Source organism: Microcebus murinus, chromosome 12 (genome assembly GCF_040939455.1).
Source record: "Microcebus murinus isolate Inina chromosome 12, M.murinus_Inina_mat1.0, whole genome shotgun sequence".
Taxonomy (NCBI): domain Eukaryota; kingdom Metazoa; phylum Chordata; class Mammalia; order Primates; family Cheirogaleidae; genus Microcebus; species Microcebus murinus.
Window position 1 is genome coordinate 64,730,192 of NC_134115.1, and position 26,150 is coordinate 64,756,341.

Consider the following 26,150-nt stretch of genomic DNA (forward strand, 5'->3'; position numbering starts at 1 on the left):
TAAGCCAAAGTGTTTTCTGACAAGTGAGCATGGCTGTCTTGAGAGCCAGCATGCACTCGCAGGGAAGAGAAGCTGGGAATTGGGAGATGTGAAATTTGCTGGTTCAAACTATCAGCTCCATATATCAACTGTCATTCAAAATGAAAGAAGCTACTGACAAAGCAATCTTTCTTTGGTCCTAAAGTTTGATTGATTGGTTGATCAAGTTGGAAGCAAAAATTTGCTGCCAGTAGGGAGAAAGGCAAACCTGAGGTCCCAAATAAGGTTTTATTTAGGACCCTAAAGGGTACTAAACTACAGAACATTTTTTTTCTACTTATTTTCCAACTAGTAGAAGAATACTTATGTAAGAACTATGAGATTTAGATTTCTAATCCTAGTGTTATTGTCTAATTATATGATTAAGTAAATGTGATATAATGTTCCTGGGCTTTCTTGTGTGGAAACTGAGTAGATTAGATTAGATCAATGTTGAAGTCTTTCCAGTTGTAAAATATAATCACTCTATGTTTTGCATCAGATTCACTACAGTATTTGGCTGTTAAAAAAATACAGATTAAATAAATCTGGTATAAGAAATGGACTTCCCATTTATTACACTGTGCCACTACTCCCAGATATCTGAAGCAACATCATTTGGGTAACCATGATTTTTTTTCCCCTGACAACTGGGTAAATAAATGTTTGTTGAGTAGGTGAAAAACAAATTCCTAACTTCAGCAACTTAATAGCTAAGTGCTTATGAATTGAAAACGAAAACAAGGGAAGATGAATAGCTCTTTGCTTCTGACTTTGGCATTTGTGACTTGCTAGGCTGGCAAACTGAGCACATCCTGAGTAAAAGTGTATCAAAGGTGACTGATTAATACCTTCTATGGCAAATGGCTTCCCCACAGTTAGAAGTTTGCAGTCAGCATCTATTGACACTTCATAATCCAAAAGGGCTTTGTCCATGATGAAGGCGTCTAGTTTCTCTGGATCATTCCTATATTTAAGACCAAGAGAAGAAAAGTGAAAATGATTCATTAATGGACAGGAAGTGCTAAGGCTGACAGCTGGCTTTTGTTTAGGGGACAGAAAGCTGGACATTAAGGGCAGGACAAGCCAGCTAGCTGCTGACTCAGCTTTGTTGGCATCTCACCGACCTCTAGAGTTCAGACCAGGGGAAACTGATACCCTTATAAGAGACCATGATGTCTTTCAAATGGGTTTATCTACCAGTCCCTTTCATTATTTCTAAATCTAACAACAAAGCCAGAGAAACTCTGAATTGAATAGGAAGGTGCACAAAGAAGTTTCATTTCTCTTCCATTGTCAGGGCAGCTTCTTTGTGTTAGGCATTGTGTTTATGGTTCTCTGTACATTTTATCACTCATAATGACTATGACATAAGAGATGATGAAATTGAGGCCCGGGGAATTGAAGTAACTTGACCTAAGTTACATAGCTAGGAAGTGTTGGAGCCAGGTAGTCTCATTAATCAGCACTGAAATTTTTATTTCTTTCTGTCATGATCACTATCATATTCTTCAGAAATCAAATATTACTTTATATTTAGGAGTAGATATTAAGGCAATACATATAAGAGATATAGCACTTTTGGGGAAAAGGAAGTTATGATTTCTTTAAAGTCCATAGGTTAGCATTCACTAAATGGAAGGGGAAGCTTATGTAATATATCTTACTGACCTGATTTATTAATATATCCCCAGAGATTCATGTTCCACTCCCATCCCAGTAGGCAGTTCAGGCAAGAATAATTTAAGGTAGGTGTCCCTGGGCTGTATTAACGAATTGGCAATGGGCTGGACTCAAGCTGCCATCAGACAGCTTGGGCATCATTCATAAAACTCTTCCCATATTTTGAACAAAGGTACAGAAACGGTCCAGATGAAGGCAATGTCTCAGCACAGGCTAAGCTCCCACTTATAAAGGGGGCAAGGAAGGAGGAATTTTAAAGGGAACTGTTTAAGATATATGAAAAGACTTCTTTGTTTTCAGCCACTTCAAATCCTTTTTGGGATGGTATAGGACATACATCCATTTAAGGAAGGCTTTTCTACTCTCATAGTTGTCCAAACAGTTTGCAAAGAGAACAATTCTCTATTCTATCTGAGCTTAGTCCTTCCTCTCTTAGAGTCGGGAATGAGGCTGCTGGAATTCAACACAGAGGAGTGTCCTCTAAGCTCAGAGTAGAATATAGCTAGGGTACATCAAAAATTTAAATGAGAAAGACATCCCTAGACACCTGGAAGATTTATCGCTGGGCACGAAACACATCTTTACATGGATGGCTGTGCCTGGGCCACATAGGAACACAAAGTAAGTAGATCAACTTCCCTTTTTGATGCCAATGACCATTGCTCCTTTTTCCTACTCTTTCAGGAAGTGAACTAGCCAATTGAAAATTCATCCCTGTTTCCAGGAGGTATTGGATTTGAGTTACAAGGAGGCCTATGTCTAACTTCAAGAAAAAGGAAAGCACTTCCCAGCTCCACAGCAGTGGGAAGCTTCAGAAAGGGTTGGGGATGTGAATTGTCTCCTGGGAGTTGAAACTTAATGGAATCCAATCCTGGCAGTAAAACCAAAATTGAGCTGAAAATTGTTTCTCCAGTCAAAGTTTTATTGCCACCGTAGCAGAATGTACCTTGGGAGCTACATAGCAACAAGTTACCATTTGCTAATATTCCACAAATATTTGTGATAGCAATATGATCATAGAAAAAATTGAGGATCAATTCATTGTTTTGAACCAATAATTTCTAAAGTCTAGTGTTACTGGTATCCTTAAATAACTACTCCTGATTTGGGGCTCCAAAGTACAGTTAGCTATCATAAGTTTCTGTTGTATAAGAAGGCAAGAAGCAATCAGCTCACAGACTCCCAAGGAACCCTGAGTCACTGGTGAGGAAGTGGCCGGGTGTGATCCAGGTATAAGTAGCTTTTAGACTGGCTGAATCACCATTGTACTTGGCAGGGCCTCCAGCTGTTTCTTCTATTATAGAATCATGATCTGTCTTTCTTTGAGCATCCATTTGCAAATACATATCACATACCACAAAAAGAACCAGTAACATATTAACATACTAAAATAAATGAGCATTTTGATAGGGATGAATTTATTGACAAACTGTCATCTGAGAAAGTCGGACCTTGAGAGAGTAACACTAAACTCAGAGGAATTTTCACGGGAGAGAGGAAGGACAAGTTCTGCACATAGGAACCTGTCTTGTATAGGCAACTCCACGGGATGTGCCTTGCAGGTCGGAGCTCTGGGATGCCAGTGGGGTGACATGAAGACCGAGATTACTTGGAGTGGTGGCTAAGCACACAGGAAATGACTAAGCCAAAGGTAGAGAGAGAAGGCCCAGAGAAAAGAAGTGAGAGGGCATTCATGATCAGCTCTGCCTATGTTCCAATTTCAATCAGTGAACCACCTGGGGAGCTTGTTAAATTGCAGATTTTGATACAGCAGGTTTGAGATGGGACCTGAGATACTGCATTTCTAACTAGCTCCCAGATACTAACTGGAATGTGGATGCTGCTGGAACATGGACTGTTCTTTGAACAGCAAGGACCTACTCTTCCATCATGGTTCAGCCTAGAGTAGGCTGAAGCAGTAGTTAGATGCCAGAGACCTGGTTCTAGTTCTGACTCTACCACTGACTAGCTGCATTACCATGGAAGATTTACTTCTTTGGGGCCTTCTTCATCTGTTCCTACTTTCCTAATGATTGTTTTCTGCAGGCCATGATGGGACCACCACTGGGCATGGGGACCTTCTCAGGTGGGCCCTGGAATGCATGAATACCCTGAGTGCAGTGGAGCTCCTGGGGACTGCAGCAGGGGCTCACCTCATCCTTTCCACCCTGCCAGCGTTTCGCCATGCCAGCAGTTTGTCAGCCATTCCTATCGAACTGCAAGGCATGGCTGTCTCCCTGAAATCTTGTTCTCTCCCTCAACCATGAATTTGCCTGAAGAAGAGGATACAGAAGAGGATCTTGGAGGCAAAGGAGCTCTACACTCCAAGTCAGAGAGGGGCTGTAATGTTTTGATGTTCTTACAAAATTAAGAGTGGCATTTCACTGTACTTAAACATCATATATAACTTTGCTAATAGGAGAGAACAACGTTTTCTCTCTAAGCTACAGTTAAAAGTCCATAAAATTGTTTCAGTGGCCTACTATGAAAGCCCTTGAGAAAGACAGAGCCCTTATGTGCTATGAAATTATTTACTTATTTTCTCTTTTTCTTAAACAATAATTTGAGGTGGCAGGTCCTTTGGGGAGATTATCACAGCTGACCATGGAAAAACCAGTTTCCTGATACTGCATCATTCTAGGAATAGGAGGATTGGATGTCTGTTATTGTCCTGATGCCATGGGGAAGGAGAGGGAGGACTGCTCACCCTCGTGCATCGGGGCTTATCAGGAGCCATTCATCCCTTCTGCCAGGCACACTACAGGAGCAGACCCATGCCTGCACCGTCCGCCTTTGCATTCAGCCTCACTGGATTACAGGCTCTGATAATCTGCCATGGAAATGTGATTTCTCTAGATTGCTTCTCATAAATTCTGATGAGAAGGATACAGGCATGGGAAACATTGCCTTCTATCTTATTTCCTTTCTACGGGAAATCTCTAAGATAAATCCCATTTCCTTGTGGCCAGAGGAGGCATTCCATGGGCTCAGAGATTCACTGTGCAGGAAAGAGTTGCCTTGGGACACTTTATCTTCTGGCTACATTCCCTGTGTGTTTGATCATTTCAGCATCATTGTTTTCTCAAGCGATGCCAAGCCGACATTTTCTTCCCCCACCATCTGCTCCACTAATGGTCCCACTGGCTCTTGGAACAAAGCTGCTGCCAACTTGAAACGATGCAGGTAACTAGTAATCTAGGTCACATAATTAAATACATGCTATTCCATACTGCCTCCCGGATCTCACACAGTCTGAGGTGTTACTGAACACATAGTGGGTATATTTATCTGTCATTTTCAAAAGCTAACAAACACTACGTTGGTATCTAAATGACTTGTATTCAGTGAGAACTTTTGGATGCAAGAGGGTGACACTCACTTCAGATACTCCACTCCATCGGGGGTGGCTGGAACATTGTACCTTCTCATATACTCATGCATCTCCGGGAAGCTTTGTCTCACATAATCTTCAGCACTGCTTTCTCGGACAGTTCCAAAGCGGAAGCCTTGTGAGGGATGGTGCAGCTTATGAAGGAGAAAACCAAATGGCTTTAGTATAAATTATTCTTAGAACTGCTTTCAAAGTTTTTCTTTTCAATCACTGTTTGAAACCTAATAATAATTTAGAACTTTGCTAACACCCACAGACATAAACATGCACATAGAAATGAGCTGACATAGGTATATGCCCTTTCATATCCCAGATTTTACATCAGAAATTGTTCTATCTTCAGAAGCAAACAGATGGGAACAACAAACCCAAAATATAAAACCAGTTTTTTGCTTTTTATTGAGAACCTATTAGAATTATTTAGAAGCTGTACAAATTGGCATGTAGAATCAGCCTCATTACTGTAAATTGTATATCAAAGTATACGATTCAGATAATAAAGATTATGATCCTCCTTGGTTAGAGCTACACAAAGGCCAAGTTAAACCTTGAGTCCTGAGATTGCTGTGAATACATCACTTTTGTGTTGATCCATCTTTATGCTATATTACATTTTAAGTTTGTTGAATTTATTTTTGTTGTTATTATAATATGCTCTCTTTCCTTGAAGTAACTATATTATCCAACGCTGAGTCAAGATGTATATTTGCTCAAATGGAATGGTATGTAAGATAATTAGGAGTGATGGGGGAAAGGTGGCGGGAGTAGACCCAATAGTGTCATAGGTTTCTAGGATGCAAGACCTCACAGTGAGAAAAGACTGTGCATTGGGAGTCCTGCAGAGACTTTCTGTCACTAAGGGCAATAAAGATATATCACGTGACCCATTATTATTCAACAAAAGTTGTAGAGAAGCATTAATGTGGAATCTAAAACACAGACTATTTAAAACATGAACTGGGATTGGGCCACTTTACTGTGGTCAGCAATATTTTAGTCTCTGCAATTAATACAATGAAGTCTTTGCACTGTTTTGTTCTGCTTTCTATTAATATATTTTATATTGTTGGTTCTGACCTGAAGCCCTGGGGACAAGAATCTATGGATGGGCTTCATGGAGTTTATTAACCTTCTGAAACGTGATGCAATATATTATGTAAATATGTATTTGTAATTTTCTTCTATGGAGGGAGATAATATACAGGTTTTTTTTTAAATAATTATATTTTTAAGTTGTATACAACCCCCAAAGAACTCACGGAATATGGTAACAAATAACATATATTTGAAGACGAATTGGTTTTGGCACACACTAAAGGTTTACTGGTATGGAAATAGTTAAATAAACCATGTGGCACATCGTTATAGAATGTCATGTAATATATAAGTCATGTTTGTGAAGTATACTTAGTAAAACAAGGCTAATGCTCATATGATCAGTGGACTTAGTAAAACAAGGCAAATGCTCATATGATCAGTGGAAAAAAGATTTTATATGGAATGGTCAAAATTAAATATGTTTATATTTATTTAAATATTGTCATTTCTCATATATATTTTATACACACACATGCCCACACCTTGGATGAAAACTCATTGGTGGTGAAGTTACTGATTTTTTTATTTTTTATTTGTGGATTGTCTACAGAAACATGTATCATATGTATAAGTAGAAAAATCTTTATTTTTTAAATCAGCAAAATAAATCACTCATTAATTTTTCAACATGTATTGAGAGCCTACCATGTACCACTCTCAAAGTCACTGGAGCCACAAAGATAAATATCCGCAGTCACTGCCATATAGGAACTCTTGCCACCTGGTAGTTCATGGTATTTCTTTGGATACCTCACTGTTGAGTAGGTGATACAGCATACCCTTGCATTTAATGTCCTTGCTCCATGCACTGAACAAATCCCAGTGTTTTATGGCTGTATATCCTTAATGCAACATCAATAATGACAATAGCTCACATTTCTTAAATACTTATTATGTGCCAGACTTGGTACTTAGCACTTTACCTGGATTATTTTATTTAATCCTCATACTAGCTTCATGAGGAGGGCACTATTGTTACTTCCTGTAAAAGATGAGTGAACTGAAGCTCAGAGAAGTGAAGTAACGGGCCTCAGATCACACAGCTGTAAGTAGTAGGGACTGGATTAGAACCCATGTCTACCTGATTTCAAAGTCCACGCTGTTACCTACCACATCATCCTGCCTCCCAGCAACAATTGGAATGAAGATTATTTTAGAAAGAACTCATCAGCCTTTTAAAAATATTCTCCTTGAGCCTTTAATTCCCCTGGCAATTCTCATAACAGCAAACTGCAGTCCTACAGCTTGAGCAAGTCAAATCAATCAGCATTCTGTCTGTCCAACACCTATTCATTTTTCAAGAGTTAGATCAAAATTTTCTATGAGAAGTCTTTGGTGTTACCTAGGTTCACCCTCCTACCCAGAACAATAACAACAAAAATAATCAACTGCTTATTTATCTGTGCTAATACAGCCCCTTTTACATACAAAATATGTAGCCAAAATATTTAATCAACCTTTCATCTTTCCATGCCTTATCTTCTTCCATCCTGCCTGTGGGGGCTGGGCCTAGAAGAAAGGATGGCTGGATAGAAAGAACGTGAGCAGGGTGAATGAAAGGTCAGGTGAAAACACCTGCCCGAAGCTGCTTGTTTGCTGTGTGCAAACGTCAGCTGAAAACAGCTGACCTGTACGGAAGTTGTTAAAGAAATTAGCAAACGGCCCTGACCCTTTGCACGTGTCCTTGGAAATAAATACGGGAACTGAGCTGAGGGGGCCATTTTCTCCTTCAGACTTTGGCCGTTTCCCTTCTCTCTAAACACTATGTGTTTGAGTAATTATTCATTCCTTCGCTACCAACCTCAGGAGCGAAAAGCGGCCGCTACACCTACCAAGAAACCCGAGGTAGATATTTCTATTATCTTCTTTTTGCATGAAAAACCTGAAGATTAAACAATTTTATATTTGCCCAAGGTCACAGAGCTAGTAATTGTTGGCCCTGGGATTCAAGCTCAGTCTGATAGAAAACATCAGCTTTTTTTTTTTTTTTTTCAAAATATTAAGGGGACATTCAGCTTTTGACCACTGCGGAACACTGCTTCTGACACTACAGTATACTGATTCCCTCATTCTGATCATTACAACACTTGCTACTTATATGCCAGGCAGTGAGCTAAGGGCTTTTTAAATCCTCCCCATAATCCTGAAAGATAGATGTTATTTTCTTATTTTGCAGATTAAAATACTGAGGTTTGGGTAAAGGAACACCAGTTCTCACAGCTAGCAATTAGCAGGATTCAGCCCATGCTGTTTCTCCTAACTTGCGGACCACGTTTCATGCATTTGCATATCGCAGTTACCTATCAGGACCCTTGGCACCTGACACATAGTCTGTATCTGTTGGTCAGATTAATTCATTTTAGCATGATTCTTCCATCCTTTAACTTACTCTCAGTTCAGTCAACACTTACCTAACTTATTGTCTAGGCCTGATCCTCTTGTCATAAGTTCTTAGAGTACACATATCTTTCTTTCTTATCACAGTGGCAATATTAAATTTAATTGTATAATCACATGATTACACATGTGTATCTAGACTCAGCTTCTTCACTAAACTAGAAGCTCTATGTAAATAAGGATCATGTCAATTTTAATTTATCACTGTATTTCTAATGCCTTTCATCATGTATTTGCTCAATAAAATGCTTGATGATTGATCAATTGATAACTATTCTTTGAACCCAGAGGGAGATGAGAGCTTCGTCATCCCACTCAGCACAAAAACTTCCAACAGTATAGTTCACAACTCAAGCTTTCTAAGTAAACCCTCTCTCTAAGGTAAAAGGGCTGTAGGATAACTAATTAAAATACTTTTGTGTCCTATATGAAAAGAATTTCTTCCATAAGTCTATTATTTCATATTATGTTGTGACAATATTTTTATGGCCTATGACCTGTTTTTAGAGACACCTGCCTTTCTGGTTCTCATTTTCCTTGCCGAGTGCCCCAGTACATCATTTTTTCCCCAAAGTATTGGAAGGAGTCAGGAACCAACAGACCCAGGCTCAGAATTCTGGTGGAGGACTTCCCCTTTGTGTTTTTTCCTCTGTATGACTTTATGCTGCATTTGCTCATCAGTTCCCACATCTGCCTCACTGGCTCTGTGAAGGCAACAGTACTGAGATTTTGAGAATGGGAACTTCCTTCAAGAGTTAATAAATAATCTGACTTCAGGAGAAAAGTATTCTATTAGCCTGACAGAGACCCCTCTACCTTGGAGCTGTTTTACGAACACTGCCACCTCCCTAGTTAAAACCACCATCATCTCTGCCCTCCATACATTCCTTTTCTTCACCTTTAATCCACTCAGAATAATCTTAAAACTCAAATCTGGTAAATGTCATTCTCTTGCTTAACACCCATCAATGGCTCCCTATTACCCTTGGAATAAAGTCCAAACTCCTCATATGGCCTCTAACTACAGTCCTTAAAGATTTGGCATCTGCCTTCTTAGTCTAGCCTCTTCTCCCCATTCTCCCTCTGGCCCTCAAGCTTTAGCCAGTTCTCTCAGTTCTTCCCACATATACCTTTTGCTTGATTAGAACTCTTTCATATAGTCTTCACTCTACCTGGGATGCTCATTTTCCTCCTCTCTACTATTTTTCATTTTTTGTCTGGCTAACTCTTAGATGTCACTTTTTCAGGGAAGCCTTCATTGACCCCTAGACTAGGTCAGGCCACCTATAACACCCTCCCAAGATACCTCCAATTTCACATAGCACTGACAACACTTGGAATTATTTGTTCAGTCTGCCTTCCCTGCTAGATTATAGGTGGGACTTATGCCTAACTCATTCATATGGTGATAAGTCTTCAACAAATGTTAGCTGCTCTTATTATTATTATTATTATTATTATGTAACAAACACAGTGCTTAGACAAAGTAGATGTTTGATAAATATTGGTATAATTAAATCATTAACATGAAATTCTCTTAGGTTAGATATATTACAGATTTTTCATATCTCATGTTGCCTTTCTTTCTCCCTTAAAATTATTTTTTCCCTTTAGTTGTTACCTTAATTATTTCAAGATAGTATATTCTTTTTTATTTCTGTGTGAGATTCTAATAGAAAATAACAATGGGGTACTCAGCAGTCACAGAATAATAGAATCAGAAAAGGGATCTAAGAAGCTATTGATGTAACCCGGTGGGCCGGCATAGTCCACCTTGTGTGTAATTCACACAGCCAGGGATGTCAGAAAGCCTGCATCAAGGAGAGGGGATAAAAGTAAGCAGAAAGCTAAAGCATTTGAGCTGTATTACAACCATCGCCAGGGAGTCCCAGGGAGAGAAACATTTCTTTAAAGTTTCAGCTAAATACTTTACCAGCTCTTCCAATTCTATTTATATTTGCATCAATCTCTTTAGACCTTGGGGAAATATCTAAGGTTAAACTATCTATTTGTATGTGAATTGTTCAATATTAATGGAATACTGAACTCTACTGAGAGCACCTACATGAAAAATAATCAAACATTACCCAGAAATTGGAGAAGTGGCTGAAAACAAATAGAGGTAAACTCAGGAAATAATCAAACTACATGCAAGATGCTTTGGATTAAAAAACAATCTCAATTTTGAGTGTGTTCATTTAAGGTCTACATCTGTACCTATCTGAGATTGGTACTTAAATATTCAATGGAATGTCGTCATTTGACTTGGTATAATGTTCTTTGTTACTGGGTGGGAAGGGTCATTCTTAACTTCCCCAGTGGAATGGGATATAATAGGTATTGAGGCCATAACTCCTCTCCATGGCATTATTTTATCCACTTTAAACTTGTGGGCTCTATAATATCAGGTGGTCTCAGTGTTCAGAAGGGCTTTGCACATCTAATCATCCATAAATGTCTGAATTCTTATAGCAAGTCTAAATGTACCAGCTGAGGTTTATTAAAAATGTATTCTGATTCATTAGGTCTAAGTTGGAGCTTGAGATTCTGTGTCAAAAAGCTCCTAATTGATGCTGATGCCATGGTTCATGGACCAGACTTTGAATAGCAAGGCTTTATTTATCATATCACTATTAAGTCCCTGTTAAGTCTCTGCTTGAATGTTTCCAATGACAAGGAAACACTCCTCTTGAGACATAGTTTGTGTATATAAAGGGTGACTTTATGTCCCTGCCCAACTAATCTATTCCATCTGAATAATAATAATAATAAAATAACAGCTAACATTTTTGAATACTTACTAATGTTAATACATTTAAATCTGGGATTGCTACTTTTATTATTTGTTAATACATAGGAGGAGTTGAGATTCAGAGAGATTAAATGCATTGTCTAAGACCAGCCAAAAGTGATAAAGTTAGATTTGAAACCAAGTCTGTCGGACTTGAAGCCCTTAAGGTACTTTTATCTAGCACTATATTCTAACATTACAGATTTGTATTACTGTACAAGTCTTGGAAAAACTTTAGATCACATATACCTATTTGTGCTACAGTTTTAAATCATTATGGTTTTATAGTTTTGGTCATGTAATTTATAGTGCAAACTAGGACACTTCTTTAAAAGGGGGCACTATTGATAATTACACAGGGATGAGAGTCACATTAGGACTGTCCTGTGGATTTACCTTAGTTATTTCTCATGCTCTAAACCAGGGGTCCTCAAACTTTTTAAACAGGGGGACAGTCCACTGTCCCTCATACCATTGGAGGGCCGGACTATAGTTTAAAAAAATATGAACAAATTTCTATGCATACTGCACATATCTTATTTTGAAGTAAAAAAACAAACGGGCAAAAACACTCGCATGTGGCCCGTGGGCCGTAGTTTGAGGACGCCTGCTCTAAACATTAGAATACAGGAATATGAGGGTGAAGATAATGTTACTGAGCCCCATGTGGTATTTTTCTAATGTGAATTACAGAGTCCATCTTATGCTGTGATTCTTTTTCATGTTGTTCTGATTTTCTTCTACAGAAGCTACTACTTCCACTTAAATTTAAGCAGTTTACTGCCTCTTCCTTCATTTCCAGTCTGAAGCCCTTTACTTTAGGTCAGCTAATCACTAGTCAACAACATTCCACAAAATCATGTTTGATTTGTATGAGCTTTAGCCCAGTTTCTTCTGACAACTTGAGTCATTGTATCAAGTCCTTTGTACAGACTAGGGGTTAGCATGTTTTGGTCCATGGGCTAAATTCAGCATGTTACCTGTTTTAGTTGATCAAGTTCATTGGAACACAGTCATGCCCATTCATTTACACATTGTCTATGGCTACTTTTTTTTTTTTTTTTTTTTTTTGAGACAGAGTCTCGCTTTCTTGCCCAGGCTAGAGTGAGTGCCGTGGCATCATCCTAGCTCACAGCAACCTCAATCTCCTGGGCTCAAGCAATCCTCCTGATCTATGGCTACTTTTGCACTATAACAGTAGAGGTGAGTAGGTACAAAAGAGACCATAGGCCCACAAAGCCTAAAATACTTACTATCTGACCCAAACAGCAAATGTTTGTCAGCCTCTGGTATAGACTATATGAATCTAACTAGCTTTGTGATTCTCATATATCAAATTTTCTTTTCTATTCTAAAATTCCAATGGCCACTTAGGAAGAGCCACCTTTGCAGGTGGATACACAGAGGCAGGTTTGATAAATGCCAGAAAGCTTCCTGGCACTGCTCAGATTTAGGTTTTAGTATGATGACACACCTTATTTCTAACCCCACTGGGGTATCAATCTCCCAGCTGGAGGTCTTGACGACTACACTGCTTTGTTTCTTTCTTGGACTAGAAATATGAAGGCTCTGGTTACGGAATTTCAAATTGAAGCTATCATATGACACTTAGACTAATTTAGAATTCTGTCCCAGGGGCAGGTGCTTTTGGAGCAGCCTCCATAGGCTTGAGGTTATGAAAACTGGCCATGGCACACCTACTCCTTTAGCTGAATTAGTTGCTCATTCTTCTTCTTTGGCAGTTTTCTCTGTTCATCATTCTTTTGATTCAGACTTTTTGTATCTGCCATCTCATCAAAGCTAGAGTTTATTAATATTATTTCTATATTTTATCTTCTATTATCTTAATAATAACAGCTGCCCTTCACTGGGCACCTCCTTCATTCCAGGCACTGTGCCAAGATCTTAAATTGGTGACCTTATTTAATCCTCCCAGCATCTCAATGGTAATATAGTCATTATCCCCATTTGAAAGATGGAGGGACTGAAGCTTGGAGTAACTAAGCAACTTGCTCAAAGATACATAACCAGACAATGGCAGATCAAGGAAATGAATTCAGAAACCTGAGAACTTGCACTATTAATCTTTAGTTTACTTATATCTAGTATATATTATAATTGGTAGTATATTATTTTTCTCTAATATATAACTGCCTTCAGGAAAGGTTTCTCTTCTTTCAGAAGCTATAGATAAGACTGACATTCCTCAAATCTATGATCAATTTAATCCAAACGACTAGTGCCAGTTTACAGAAATAAGACAAGCAGCCCATACCCTTTGAGTTTTTAAACAAAATGTTTGTCATAGTTATAGCAACAGCAGCAATAACAGCAACATTTGAACTGTGCTGTTTACAAAACTCACCCATGCATATTATTCCATTCACAAGGCACAAGCAGTCTGATGATATCTGTGTTTTATTCATTCATAAAAGATAAAAAAAAAAAAACAAGCTAGATGGATGAGCTAAGTTTCCTCAAATAAAACAGTCACCCTGTGTCCTATGGGTTCAAATATTTGTATTCAACATCCAGTGATCTGAGTAGTGGCTCTAGGAGGACTGAGCCACTGCTTCTTCCTCTCTTGCGCGCGTGCGCGCGCGCGCACACACACACACACACACACACACACACACACACACACACCCCTTCACATGGATTTCAGCTGTTACATGGGCCATTTTATCACTTGAGTAGACCACTCTGCTTGGTTTACAGGTGAGGGCTAGGGAATGATCTAGAAACGAGATAAAATCATGAGGCTGTTAAAATATGGAGCTCAGGCTAGAGGAAACATGAGTCACTGGAGATGTTAGAGATCTTTTAGTCCATTTATTTTTTATTTATTTATTTTTTTTTCAAAAAGCTAAATTTATTTCATTTAAATGATCCTCCTTTATTCTGAAATCATGTTATTGCTACATTTTTGGTGCTAAAATATATTTTCTCTTACATAATGATGTTAATAGCAGATGGTAGTTTGGTTTTTTCCTGTTTTTGTTTTATGTCCTTAGCTGGCAAAATTAAAAGCCAAGAACACTTAAACGCCCCAATTTAAAAAATGTCTTTGATAAATTTATTGGTGCTTAAAACTCACAGCCTAGGAACCATAGCCTAGGTAAAAGCCAACCTTCTGTGTTGCATATTTTTATAGTATTGAATTCTTTTTTGACACTTTCTCCACATAAATTATGTAGCATGATAATAGTCAGTATTAATTTATATTAAGCCAGTACAAATATTTATTTTTATTCCATTTATTTTTTATTTTATTTTTATTTATATGTATATTTATATTTATATATTTATACATAAATATATATTTTATTTTTATTTATTTTTACTATTCCATTTATTTTTAAAGATAACAAAACAGGTAGTTTTTATTTATTAAGTACTTCCCATGGGTTAAGCATTGTTCTAACACCTTAGTATGGGTTATATAATGTAAACCACACAGTATTTATTATCATATCCAATTTTCACACCAAAAAATGAGCCTTGCCCCAGTAACTCAGCCAATAAGTGTAAAGGAGTGTTCTGAACTTAGTCTGACTCCAGAGCCTTTGTATGTAGACATTATTCTACTTCCTGATCTATACAAAGAAGATATTTAGGCCTGTAATGAGAAAGGTGAAGAAGGGAATTGTTCCAGGTCACATAAATAATGCAAAAGTGAACTTGAAAAACCCCAATTCAGTCCAAAATACAATCTGTCACCTCCCCACATGACTATGGCTGATAAAAATAATTGTCCTTTATATCTTCTCTTTAGTATCCTATCTTCAACAGCACTTCCCCATCTACTATTTATGAAATCATAAGTTTCCAGTATTTATTTTCTTCTCTAGGGGGTAATTTTCTAAATTAAATTTGTTCAGCAACATCTAAATAATAGCACTGCAGTCCTCATTTACCGAGCCTCTGTAAGTCCTCAGTATTTTTCTGTCTCATTTGTAGTAATAACAGAGTAGGGTCATGGTCTTCAAGTGAAGTATCTGCCTTTAGATACTACAGAGACCAGTCCAAAGCAAAGAATTAGAGAATTTCTACAAAGGAATCATTCCTATTCTGCTACAAATGTTCTATCTACCAAATGTTCTATCTATCTATCTTTGTTTCCTGTTCTTCCTTTTTTTCCCTGCAAGTCATTTTGTTTTGCTTCTTTTCTGACACGGGCCTCAATGTATTCTTTATTTTATTCATCTGGAGCAGTCTCTGCTTTTCGGTTCTCTGAGCCCCTTCTAGTTGTCTTACTGAAAATCCTATTGAAATTCCATTTTATTTTGGGTAATCTTGTGGAGCTAAGTCCATTTCTCCCTTACATGTAGGACTAATTATTTCACTACTGGTGTTTCCACACAAAGAAGCATGGAATAATAATGATGATGATGATGATGATGATGAAGTTCATCATGTGCTAGGCACTGTTTAAATGCTTTATCAATATGAACTTTTAAAATCCTTAGAGCAGCTAACTAACTTGTTCAAGCTTATGGAGCCAATAAATGGCAAGCTGGGCAGAGATGGGCAGCTGGCTCCACAGCTTATGTTCTGGAGCACTATAGTGCACTGTACAAACATTTCTGGCTTTATCAGCTATTCCCTTAACTTCTATAAGTCTCAGTTCCAATTAACTGCAAAATGGCTAATGTAAAGGGTTTGGCCATTGTACATGGAGCCAACAGCCCACTGTGGGAGCTTAATTAGCCCATAACAATCTGGCACTACTAGTAGCTATCCCTTATTGTACTGATTATGTGTTTTGGCCCTGCACATGCAGCATCTCGTTTCAGCCTTGCTATACCCCTATGAGGTAGGTTCTGTTAATAACTTCAGTTCACACATGGGGGAAATGAAGCTCAGGGACATGAAACACCTTTCCCTAGGTTCTTCAGTCCGTATTGATGGAGACAGTTGTTATACATACTTATGAACTGACTTTAAAACCCATAGACCATGTAAGATACTGTCTTACATGGGGTTTTCAAAGGTAATTGTGGTCATAATGCAATTACTTTAGACCTATAATCCCTTTTACAATGTGATTCCACTGTAAGTGGCAGAATTGGGGCTTGAACTAGGTCAGCTGAGGTCAGAACTGAAGCTATACAGCCTCTTACAGAAAAAAAAAGGAAGCTTCCTTTAAGCCCATGGCATCAGAATAACCCTTGCTTTTTATTTATATAATTGACTTGCTATACAGCCAAACTTCAAGGTGAAAAATGACCTGTGGACTGTGGAACTCAAACTTCTCACTTGAGTCATTGCCCATCACCAACAGCATACTGTACCCTGCAGGCTGAGCAGGCAGGAAGGTCCTTGCCGAACCTAGAGTCAGCAATTCTGGGCTGATTAAATGCAAATGAGTGAAAACAGCTATAAATTTACCCGCAGTCAAGTGATGTAAGCCTTTTGGCATAGCTACCCAAATCCTCATGGCACAGGAATCTTTTAAATGCCAGTTTTTATTATATAACTCAGAAGGATTAAATATTAAAGCATGTCCAATTTGGCCTTCATTCAAGGTGGTTTGGGTGCAAAAGTATCACTAGGAGATTGAACCTAAAGGTCAGCAATTCCACAGCATAAACCCCAGGAAACCAGTCTATTAGGCTGCTAAAGCAAACCCTTAAACAAACAGAAAGATAAACTACTGAATACCAGTGAAATAAGAATTCCTCTCCTCTTTATTTTTCTCTTAGGCTAGCCCTGAGGAGTGACTTGGTTGTATGTCATAATTCTGTTTGCCATGGCTGAATACTTAATCTGTCTCTGCTCTGGCATGCTCAGAGAATCAATGGTATTATCATAGAGGGGTCCTCAAAGATTCAGGCATCTATTCTAGATAGCTGCATTCAGGAGGAGAGGATGCCTCCCTTCTGCTCCTCTTCCTGCCTGTAGCATTCCTCCCAGCTTTTCCACTTGAGACCATCTCCCGGTTTATGACTAAGCTGATGTTTGCTTATCTTTCTTTTCTGTTCAGCACATTTGCCCCTGCTAAATGAATCACAAGAGCAGCACAACTAAAGTAGCATTTTGCTCTGCGAGCCAAGCATCAGAGGGCAGCAGTCAGCTGAGTAAAGAAGGCATTTTCTTTCTCTTTCTCTTTTGAAAATTTGAGAAAATTTTCATGCAGCAATAAAAAAAAAAGCATGCAATGATTCATAAAGTTCGCAGTTGAGAAAAAGGAGGATCAGCAAGATTAAGCAATTTGGCCAAGATTAGACAGCTAAGTGGAACTATGTCATAAACACATTTGACATATTACACTTGTGTGCTGCCTCTGGAATTTAACCTGAATGGCAGTTCTGTTTTCCTTGTTTGGGTAATCCTCACAGCAAACGAACTAGGAGCATAAAATGAGAAGTTTATAATTCATGTGCAGAAACAGGCTAGGTAAAAACTGGAAGAGCAGATCGGCTCTATGAACTGTCTCTCTGGTGACTGGACAGTAGCAGCAGATTCTTAACTAAGGGTTGGTTGCATGAAAATGCCCAAAGTGCAGAGAAAGAAAAAATGAAAAGTTGACTTAGAACCTAAACATATATGGTGTTAATTTACATAATTACATAAGTTAAATAGATCTCATTTGATTAAAAAAGTAATTGTAAGTGGTAGTTATTTGTTTTATAATCATAGTCTGATACATCAATATTCATTTAATTGGAAAATTTAATCCATTTACCCTAAAGGTTATTGATAATAGGTAACCGTTGACTACTGCTGCTGTGTCATTACTTGTTTTTTGGTGGTTTTGTAAATTCTTTCTTCCTTTTCTCCTCTCCTACTGTCTTACTTTGTGGCTAAGTGATTTCCTCTGATAGTTTATGTTGATTCTGTGCTATTTATTTTTAGTGTATCTGTAACAGGTTTTCACTTTGGGTTTACCACAAGGCTTGCAAAGCAATTTTATAATTATTACAGGTTATTTGACTTAACTTTGATTGCAAAGAAAAGTACCAAAAACAAACTCTATACTTTAACACCCCCTCCCATTTTGCCTTTTTGATGTTCCCATTTACATCTTTTATATATTGCCATCTCTTAACTAATTGTTGTAGTTATTGTTATTTTTAATAGTTTTGTCTTTTAGTCTTAATATGTAAGATTTAAGTGGTTTATTGACCACAATTACAATATTAAAGTATTTTGAATTTGTTTTCTTTCTTTACCAGTGAGTTTTATACCTTCAGGTGTTTTCATGTTACATGTTAGCATCCATTTCTTTCAGATTTGAAGAACTCTCTTTAGAATTTCTTGTAATTTAGATCTGGTGTTGGTGAATTTCATCAGCTTTTGTTTGTTTGGGAAAGTATTTATATTGATTTCATGCTTAAAGTATAGCCTTTCTGGGTACAGTACTCTTGGCTAGAAGTTTTTGCTTTCAGTACTTTTGATATAGCATCCTACGCTTTCCTGATCTGCTGGGTTTCTTCTGAGAAATCTACTGAAAGCTGTATTGGAGCTTCATTAAATGTGATATATTTCTTTTTCTCTTGCTGCTTTGATTATTTTTTCTTTGTCTTTGATGTTTTGTTGATTTGATTATGATGTGATTTGAAGAATTCATCTCGGGGTTGAATTTGACTGGTAACTTCTGAGCTTCCTGTATCTGGATGCTGTCATTTTTATCTAGATTTGGGATGTTTTCAGCCATTATTTCCTTAAATGTGCTTTCTAGACTTTTTTCTCTCTCATTTCCTTCAGGAATTTCAATTATGTGGAGGTTAGTAAACTTGATGTTGTTCCATAATTCTCATAGGCCTTCTTCACTCTTTTTTATTCATTTTTTCTTTTTGTTCCTTTTTTTTTTTTTTAATTGAGACAGAGTCTCACTCTGTTGCCTGGGCTAGAGTGCCCTGGCATCAGCCTAGCTCACAGCAACCTCAAACTCCTAGGCTTAAGCAATCCTTCAGCCTCAGCTTTCCGAGTAGCTGGGACTACAGGCACGCTCTACCATGCCTTACTAATTTTTTCTCTATATATCTGTAGTTGGCCAATTAATTTCTTTCTATTTTCAGTAGAGACGGGGTCTTGCTCTTGCTCAGGCTGGTTTCAAACTCCTGACCTTTGGCAATCTGCCCGCCTCGGCCTCCCAGAGTGCTAGAATTATAGGCATGAGCCACCACACCTGGCCTCTTTTTGTTTCTTTAATTGGGTAATTTCATATGTCTGTCTTCTAGCTCCCTAATTCTTTCCTCTGTTTAATTGAGTCTGCTGTCAAAGATTTCTAATGAGTTTCTAATTCAATTAGAAATTCTAGAAATAAAGAATATAATATTTTTTTTATTTCAATTGTTTGTTTCTTTGTCAAATTTCTAATTTTTTTCCTGGATTGTTTTCTAAATTTCATTTAGTTTTATATTTGTATTTTCTTGTGATTTCTGGGACTTCTTTAAGAGGTTTATTCTAAACTCTCTGTCAAACATATTGTAAATCTGTAACTCTTCTGGGTCCATTGTTGAGTTTTTATTGGTTTCTTCTTGTAATGTCATATGTCCCTGAATTTTTGCAATCCTTTCATCTTCACATTGATGCCTTATGCATTTGAAGATACAGCCATCTTCTCCAATTTTTCGAAGTACTCTTTAGTGGTGTTAGACCTTTACTTCTTTGGATCAGAACTTAAATGCTGGACTATTAAGGACTTGTAGAGAGCACTGGAACTAACTTGTTGCACTTTGTTTCCCCATCTGGGGAATACTTACAGTGAACACCAGAACTTGAAACACTGCTCTTGAACTAAATTGCTGTCCTGATATTTTTTCTCCCATTCTGAGGAAGACTTATCTTAAGCACTGGAGTTTAAATGCTGCCCTAGAACTATATTGCTATCCTGCCATTGTTTTCTACTCTGGAAAAGATTTATATGAGCACTGAAACTTAATCCTGACATTTTAGTTGTTTCTGGGCCTGGGGAAGGCTCCACATAAGCATCTAGGGTTTGGGGAAAACCTGGATAGAGATTCAGGCCATCCTGCAAATTGTGTCTCCTGTAGCACTTTGGAGCCTGTCAGTCTCTTCAACATGGTGTCATTGCTGATTGGAGTGCTGAAGAGCCACCAAGATCTGTGCATCAGTCACTGTGAGCAGTGCTCCACTTTTAGTTCCCGTTAATCTCAGGTGGTTCAGCTCTCCTGGCACCATGGCATGGGACCAGAATTGGCTTTTCATGAAGATTCCCATAGTGGTGGGAAGATGAAACATCCACCTCCAATTCCCTTATCTCACCTTGGCAATCATGAGCCTAGGGAAATTCTCTGTGAGTGGTGTTATGCTGGTTTGAGGGAAGGGGTGGCCCAGTTTGAAGTAACTATTTCTTGTATTAGGTGTGACTTCTGTAAGTTCTGTTGGCCCAGGGGGTTTCTTTGCTTCTCCTCTGAGTTATGATATATTCAGGATGGTATTCTTGTCTTCAAACAGTTTCTTATATTTTCATGGGGCAAGTGATGCTGGGTAATTTTCTATTCTGCCATCTTGCTGACATCACTGAAGCATACCTGGGCTCAACCTAGATGCTCCTTTTGGATTGCAGTCTGGAAAATGTACTAGCATTGTTTGAGACTATTTTTTTTTTCCTCAAGAATATGAAATAGAAGTAAAAGTTTAAATGTGTGACTAGCTGATGTGCTAGTCACATGAACAAAGTGACATCAATCTTTCAGATTTCCATGATAACTTTTGTGGCTATTTATTTTCTGCTAAAAGCCTGCAAGAAATCTTCCATACATTTCCTTTTAACCAGCTTGGGATGTCAGGAGGGAGGAATTTTTGTGTTCTCCATTTATAGAAAAGAAAACCAAACTTTAGAGAGATTAAGTGGGTGGAGTCAACTGATTGTATTAATGACTCCAATTCTTCTCTCCTATTATATTCACACCCCTAACAGTCCCAGCCATGTGACTCACTTTGGTCACTGGAATGTTAGCAGATATGATGTACACAGAGTCTTGGAAAAGTGCTCATACCTTTCTTTGTGTGCTATAGCCATCTACTAGCATCATGATAAGGACATGCTTGGATTAGCATGTTGGAGGATGAGACATATGGTGCAGAATCACATCACTCCAGCAAATTATTGAAGCCACCCTGTATCATCCAACAGCCAGCTGACCCCCAAATAGGTAAGTGAGTCTGGACTAGATCAGCTGAACCTGGCAAACCTGTGAGATGTATAAATGCTTTTTGGAGTATACCACTGATATTTTGTGGTTGTTTGTTATATGATATTATTGTAGAAGCAGGTAACTGATACAGTGGTGTAACAGGTGTAAGTGAGGATCCAGAAACTGAACCAAGATCTTTGGTCACTAAGCCTAGTGCTTGTATCATTTAGTTTAGTCTTGCCTTTTAGAATTTGCATATGCTGTTATTTCTATCTGGAATTGCCATTTCTGGTTCCTGGGTAAACTATTACTCCTTTAAAACCTTATTAGGTACAATCTCCTTGTAGAAACTTTCTCTGATCTTTCTAATGAGGAGTTAACTATCCTTCTGGGTATCACGTCTCTTTTTCACATAATTTTATTTCACCAATCACAATATAGTGTATTATTTGTTTACTTGTATGTATTTCTCAAGGAAATATGTTTCTCTGAAGTCTTTTAGAACCCATAATAGTGCCTCATTGATATTTTGGGAATTATATTAATTGGTAGAAAGAAGAATATGGAAGAAGAAATTAATGATTTGTTGATAAAATGCTTCAAGCATATTTCAGATTTGATCTTACCTGCCATGTTAATTAGAGACCCTGGGTCAGGAGATAGGTTCGAGAACAAAGAATCCATTAATATATAATCTGTATCAGTTAGTAATTCCTATGAATAATACAGAAAATGTCTCTACCCCTATGGAGAAAAACAATTAACACAAGGCAAACCAGATAATTACAGATAATGAAAAATTAAACACAGAAAGAGAACAAATGGTATGATGTGATGGAAAGTCAGGTGGGGAGGCTACTTTTGACAGGGTGATCAGGGATACTGATATACATATTGGATACTCTGTGGTGAACACTCTTCTTTTCCTAGTTTTTCTACAACATTTTAATTTTAACTTGATTATATATTTTCTGAGGACAAGGATTGTTTGTATAATACTTTGTATCCTCCACAGACTATGCACAGAGAATAGCTTGCTGGTTGATTTATTAATCTGATAATGAGGAGCACAATAAGTTCATTGTGTGTGTGTGTGTGTGTGTGTGTGTGTAGTGTCTTTCAGATTTTAAAATTTATTGCTTGCTTGGAGGGTTATTATAAGTCTGTAAATTCTACAAATAAATTTCATATTCCTTGGTAATACTTCTGGGCTTGAGATTTCCCATTTATAAATGGTCACAGGCTTTATTTTAAAGATGCATGTCAAAGCATAAATCCTGAGTGCTATGAATGTTGGTTGTAATTCTTCTGGAGAAGTCAAGGATGCATTTGGTCTTGGCCTATTGTTAGAGGCGTAACAAAAAAAACTAGAGTGGATCCTCAGCCCTTATATTTGGTATAATTTGTCTTTGTCATTCATCTGGTCACTTACAACTCTGGAATTACAGGCAAATGGAGAATTTAGATTTAACAAATAATTACAAAGCATTGATACAGGTCAGCCAATGTGCTCAAAGATTTTATATACATTATCTCATAATTGCCTAAGAATAGTGCTATGAGTAGGTATTACTTTCATTTCTGTTTGTTAGGTGAGAAATATGAGGTTAGGTGAGAAATATGAGAAATATGAGGTGAGAAAAATTAAGTAACTTTCCCAGGGGTCACAAAGTCCAGTTATGCAGTACAGACAAGATTCAAACCCATGATTTCTCACTTGAAATAGGATTTAGAGATCTCCCCCCCCCCTTTTTTTTCCCAGCAAATGTCTATTAAGTGCCAGGCTCTATATACTAGATTCTGGAAATAGAAAGGTGATCAAAATGGCTTGGGGTGGTTCTCATGAGGTGCTTTCCATGATATCTCATAAATCTCAGAAGGGAAAATGAAATAAGAGTGTATTTGAGATACTCTGTGTACCAGTTTTTCTATTGAAAAAAGCAACTTTTGCATTAAATTCCCAGGAGAGCCAGTAGTACTTCCCAACATCCCCCTCCCATCAAAGGTGCTGTCCCCTACCGAGGGAGTGACTACAGTAGATTGACCAGGGATGTAAGCCCTGTGTAGTGCCCTGCAGCTGTCATTCTCATGCTTTTCCCAACTGCCTTAGACTAGGGACACCTTGGACTGGGACAGCTTAGTTAGCTCTCACATTTTCCTTCAGGGAAAACTAGTCAAGTAAATGTGTCTTTTATGAGGCTTGATTTTTCTATCAGCATTTAGTTTTTATGTATTCAAACTTTCCTCTAATATGCATAATTGCTGAAAGAAAAAGGCTGCAGAGCAGCCATGAATTATGGCTTTTAGGGGAATGAACATTGCAGTTAATGTTGCAAGACAGCTTCCATTATAATCTTCTGTTTTCACATCCTTGTGATATTTTTAGGGGGGGATGGGAAGAAGGAAGAATTTTCGTTTGAGCTAAAATTTTCCATGGTTAGACTCAGCCCAAGGTGATATTTAAAAATGAAATATTTGCACAAATGTCTTATTTTGGGGATATTATATTTGGAAAATGCTGTTCATTTTTACTCCAAGTATTATTAATGCATAAAAATTCCATATATGAATGGCTATTAAAACTTCAGTCATCACATGTCACTTATCTCAGGAATGATATCCAAGTAGGATTTTAAAAGAATTATAATTCCTAAGGGCTAGATTCTTTCTTTTTATATTTATATTCTTTCTTTTTATATTTATTCTTTTCATAACTATATTAAAGCATTTAGTATAGAAATGGCTAAAATATCTCTTTATTTTTATAGTTTCATTGTAATACTTAGCACACAGATTCTCAGAGGGAATAAATATTTAGGTTACTTTTACTATTTTTGTATGAATTCTAAAATACATTTAAAGATAATTTCTATACTTTTTGAACTATGTTAATCAGGCTTTTAATTTTTTTAGCTTTGGGTCTGTTTTAAGTGTGTCTCTTATAAATTGCACCTTGTTGAGACATTTTCTAATAATGTTGCTTTCTTAGAGAAACCAACTTTTGGGGAGCAGAATTATTTAACAATTACCATAAAACCAAAACGAATTCTTCCTATATCCAAGGATCTATATTTAGAACTTGGAACACATATTTAAGTAAGTGTTTTGTTTTATTGGTTTGTGTCTCTAATTTTTTTTTCTACCTATTATTGATATAGTTTGATATTCTGAAATAGAACCCTATGTCTATTTTTTATTTTATATGTATGACTTTAGATGATTTATTTATATTTAACTATGCTAACTCTCTACTGTAAGTATACCTAGTGCCTAAGCTGAGAAAATACATGATACTGCAAATGCAATACAGATAGAAATTGTATTATCACTAAAAATAATAATATAATTTAATTTTTTGAAATGATATTTAAATATTATTGAGAGATAAATTGTGTGCTCAGTAACTCTTTCTGAGCTTTTTCATTTGGTGGTAAAGTTTGTATTCTTCTCCAAAATGAATGACATCTTCACTAGGTAAAGGTTTCACATTAAATAACCTCTTGATCTCTTCTAGAATCCTGTACCTATTGTTTTATTCAATACACTGTCTTATGATCTTATCTGATTTTGTCATCCTAATTAGTTGCCCTTTGCATATTATTTCTGTAGTCTTCAAATCTTAAATTATTCTTTTTTCTTGTGACTGAAAATGAAACATTTTATAGAAAATGGCTTGGTGTTTTATCATTGCAAATTCTGCTCTGGCATACACATGTATAAAAATACACATATGTACTATATTACATGTACTTTATATTTCTCATATACATATAATTTATAGATATGATATGCTTATACTATATACAATATGTTATAAACATGGCATGTAATATTTGCATATAATATATGTATATATTGTATATGTGTGTACATAATGAGAAATTTATATACATATTTATCATTGATGTCCTGGCTAGATTTTTTTATACATTATTTTCTAATTTTTTCCAACTTTTTCCTATAGCCTATCCACATAGCTCTTCCTATCATTTGGAGGAAGGTTGGATCTCTGTCCTCTCCTTTCAAGGTCTTTTTATTCCCCTCTCATTTGCTTTATCTGTTTTCCTCTCCCCTTTTCCTTTATAATTCTGATTCATCATTCAGAGTTCCTGTTTTCTTTCTCAAGAAGGCTTCTCTGACTTGTTCCCCTCATCTTACCCCAGTTGATCAGGTTTCTGTTAATACATCATCATTACACACGTCTCATGGTTATGGTCATTTAGTGTTAAATTCCCCTGCTGAAATACAAGTTCTTTGAGGATGGGGTTAGGGATCTGACTTGCCCACTGTTGTAATCCTAGCCTTTATCTTAGTGGTAAACAAATGGTGGCTTATACATATTTATGGATTGGAGGGATGAATGAATTTCCTGCCTGTCATTCTCATTAAAAAAAATTCTATATTTAAAGTCATTAGTCAACATGACTAAGCATTTAATACAGTTTTTCCTATAATTGCCATAGAAGACAGGTTAATTATGGTACTCACTGGCTGAAAGCATTTCAACAACTTTTGCCTGTGGGGAGCTATAATTTCACCTTATGATATCATAAACCACTCAAGGATTTCATGTAGTTACCAGAACCTTGGGCTGAAGTTATAACCCTGAAAGCCCTTGCTGCCTATTAGTCTTTTGGTACATGACACAAAGCAAAATATATTC

The 26,150-nt window shown here is 37.1% G+C and overlaps 1 protein-coding gene across 1 annotated transcript in view; it reads right to left on the minus strand.

Moving 5' to 3' along the window:
* Positions 1–26,150, minus strand: part of GRIN3A (glutamate ionotropic receptor NMDA type subunit 3A) — a 154,403-nt gene that overhangs the window by 49,112 nt on the left and 79,141 nt on the right. Inside the window, exons 4-5 of the mRNA XM_012768941.2 lie at positions 5,081–5,226; positions 870–985 (exon numbers count right to left, since the gene is read on the minus strand). Of these exons, the coding sequence (XP_012624395.2) occupies positions 870–985; positions 5,081–5,226 (262 nt within the window). The remainder of the gene's footprint in view (positions 1–869; positions 986–5,080; positions 5,227–26,150) is intronic.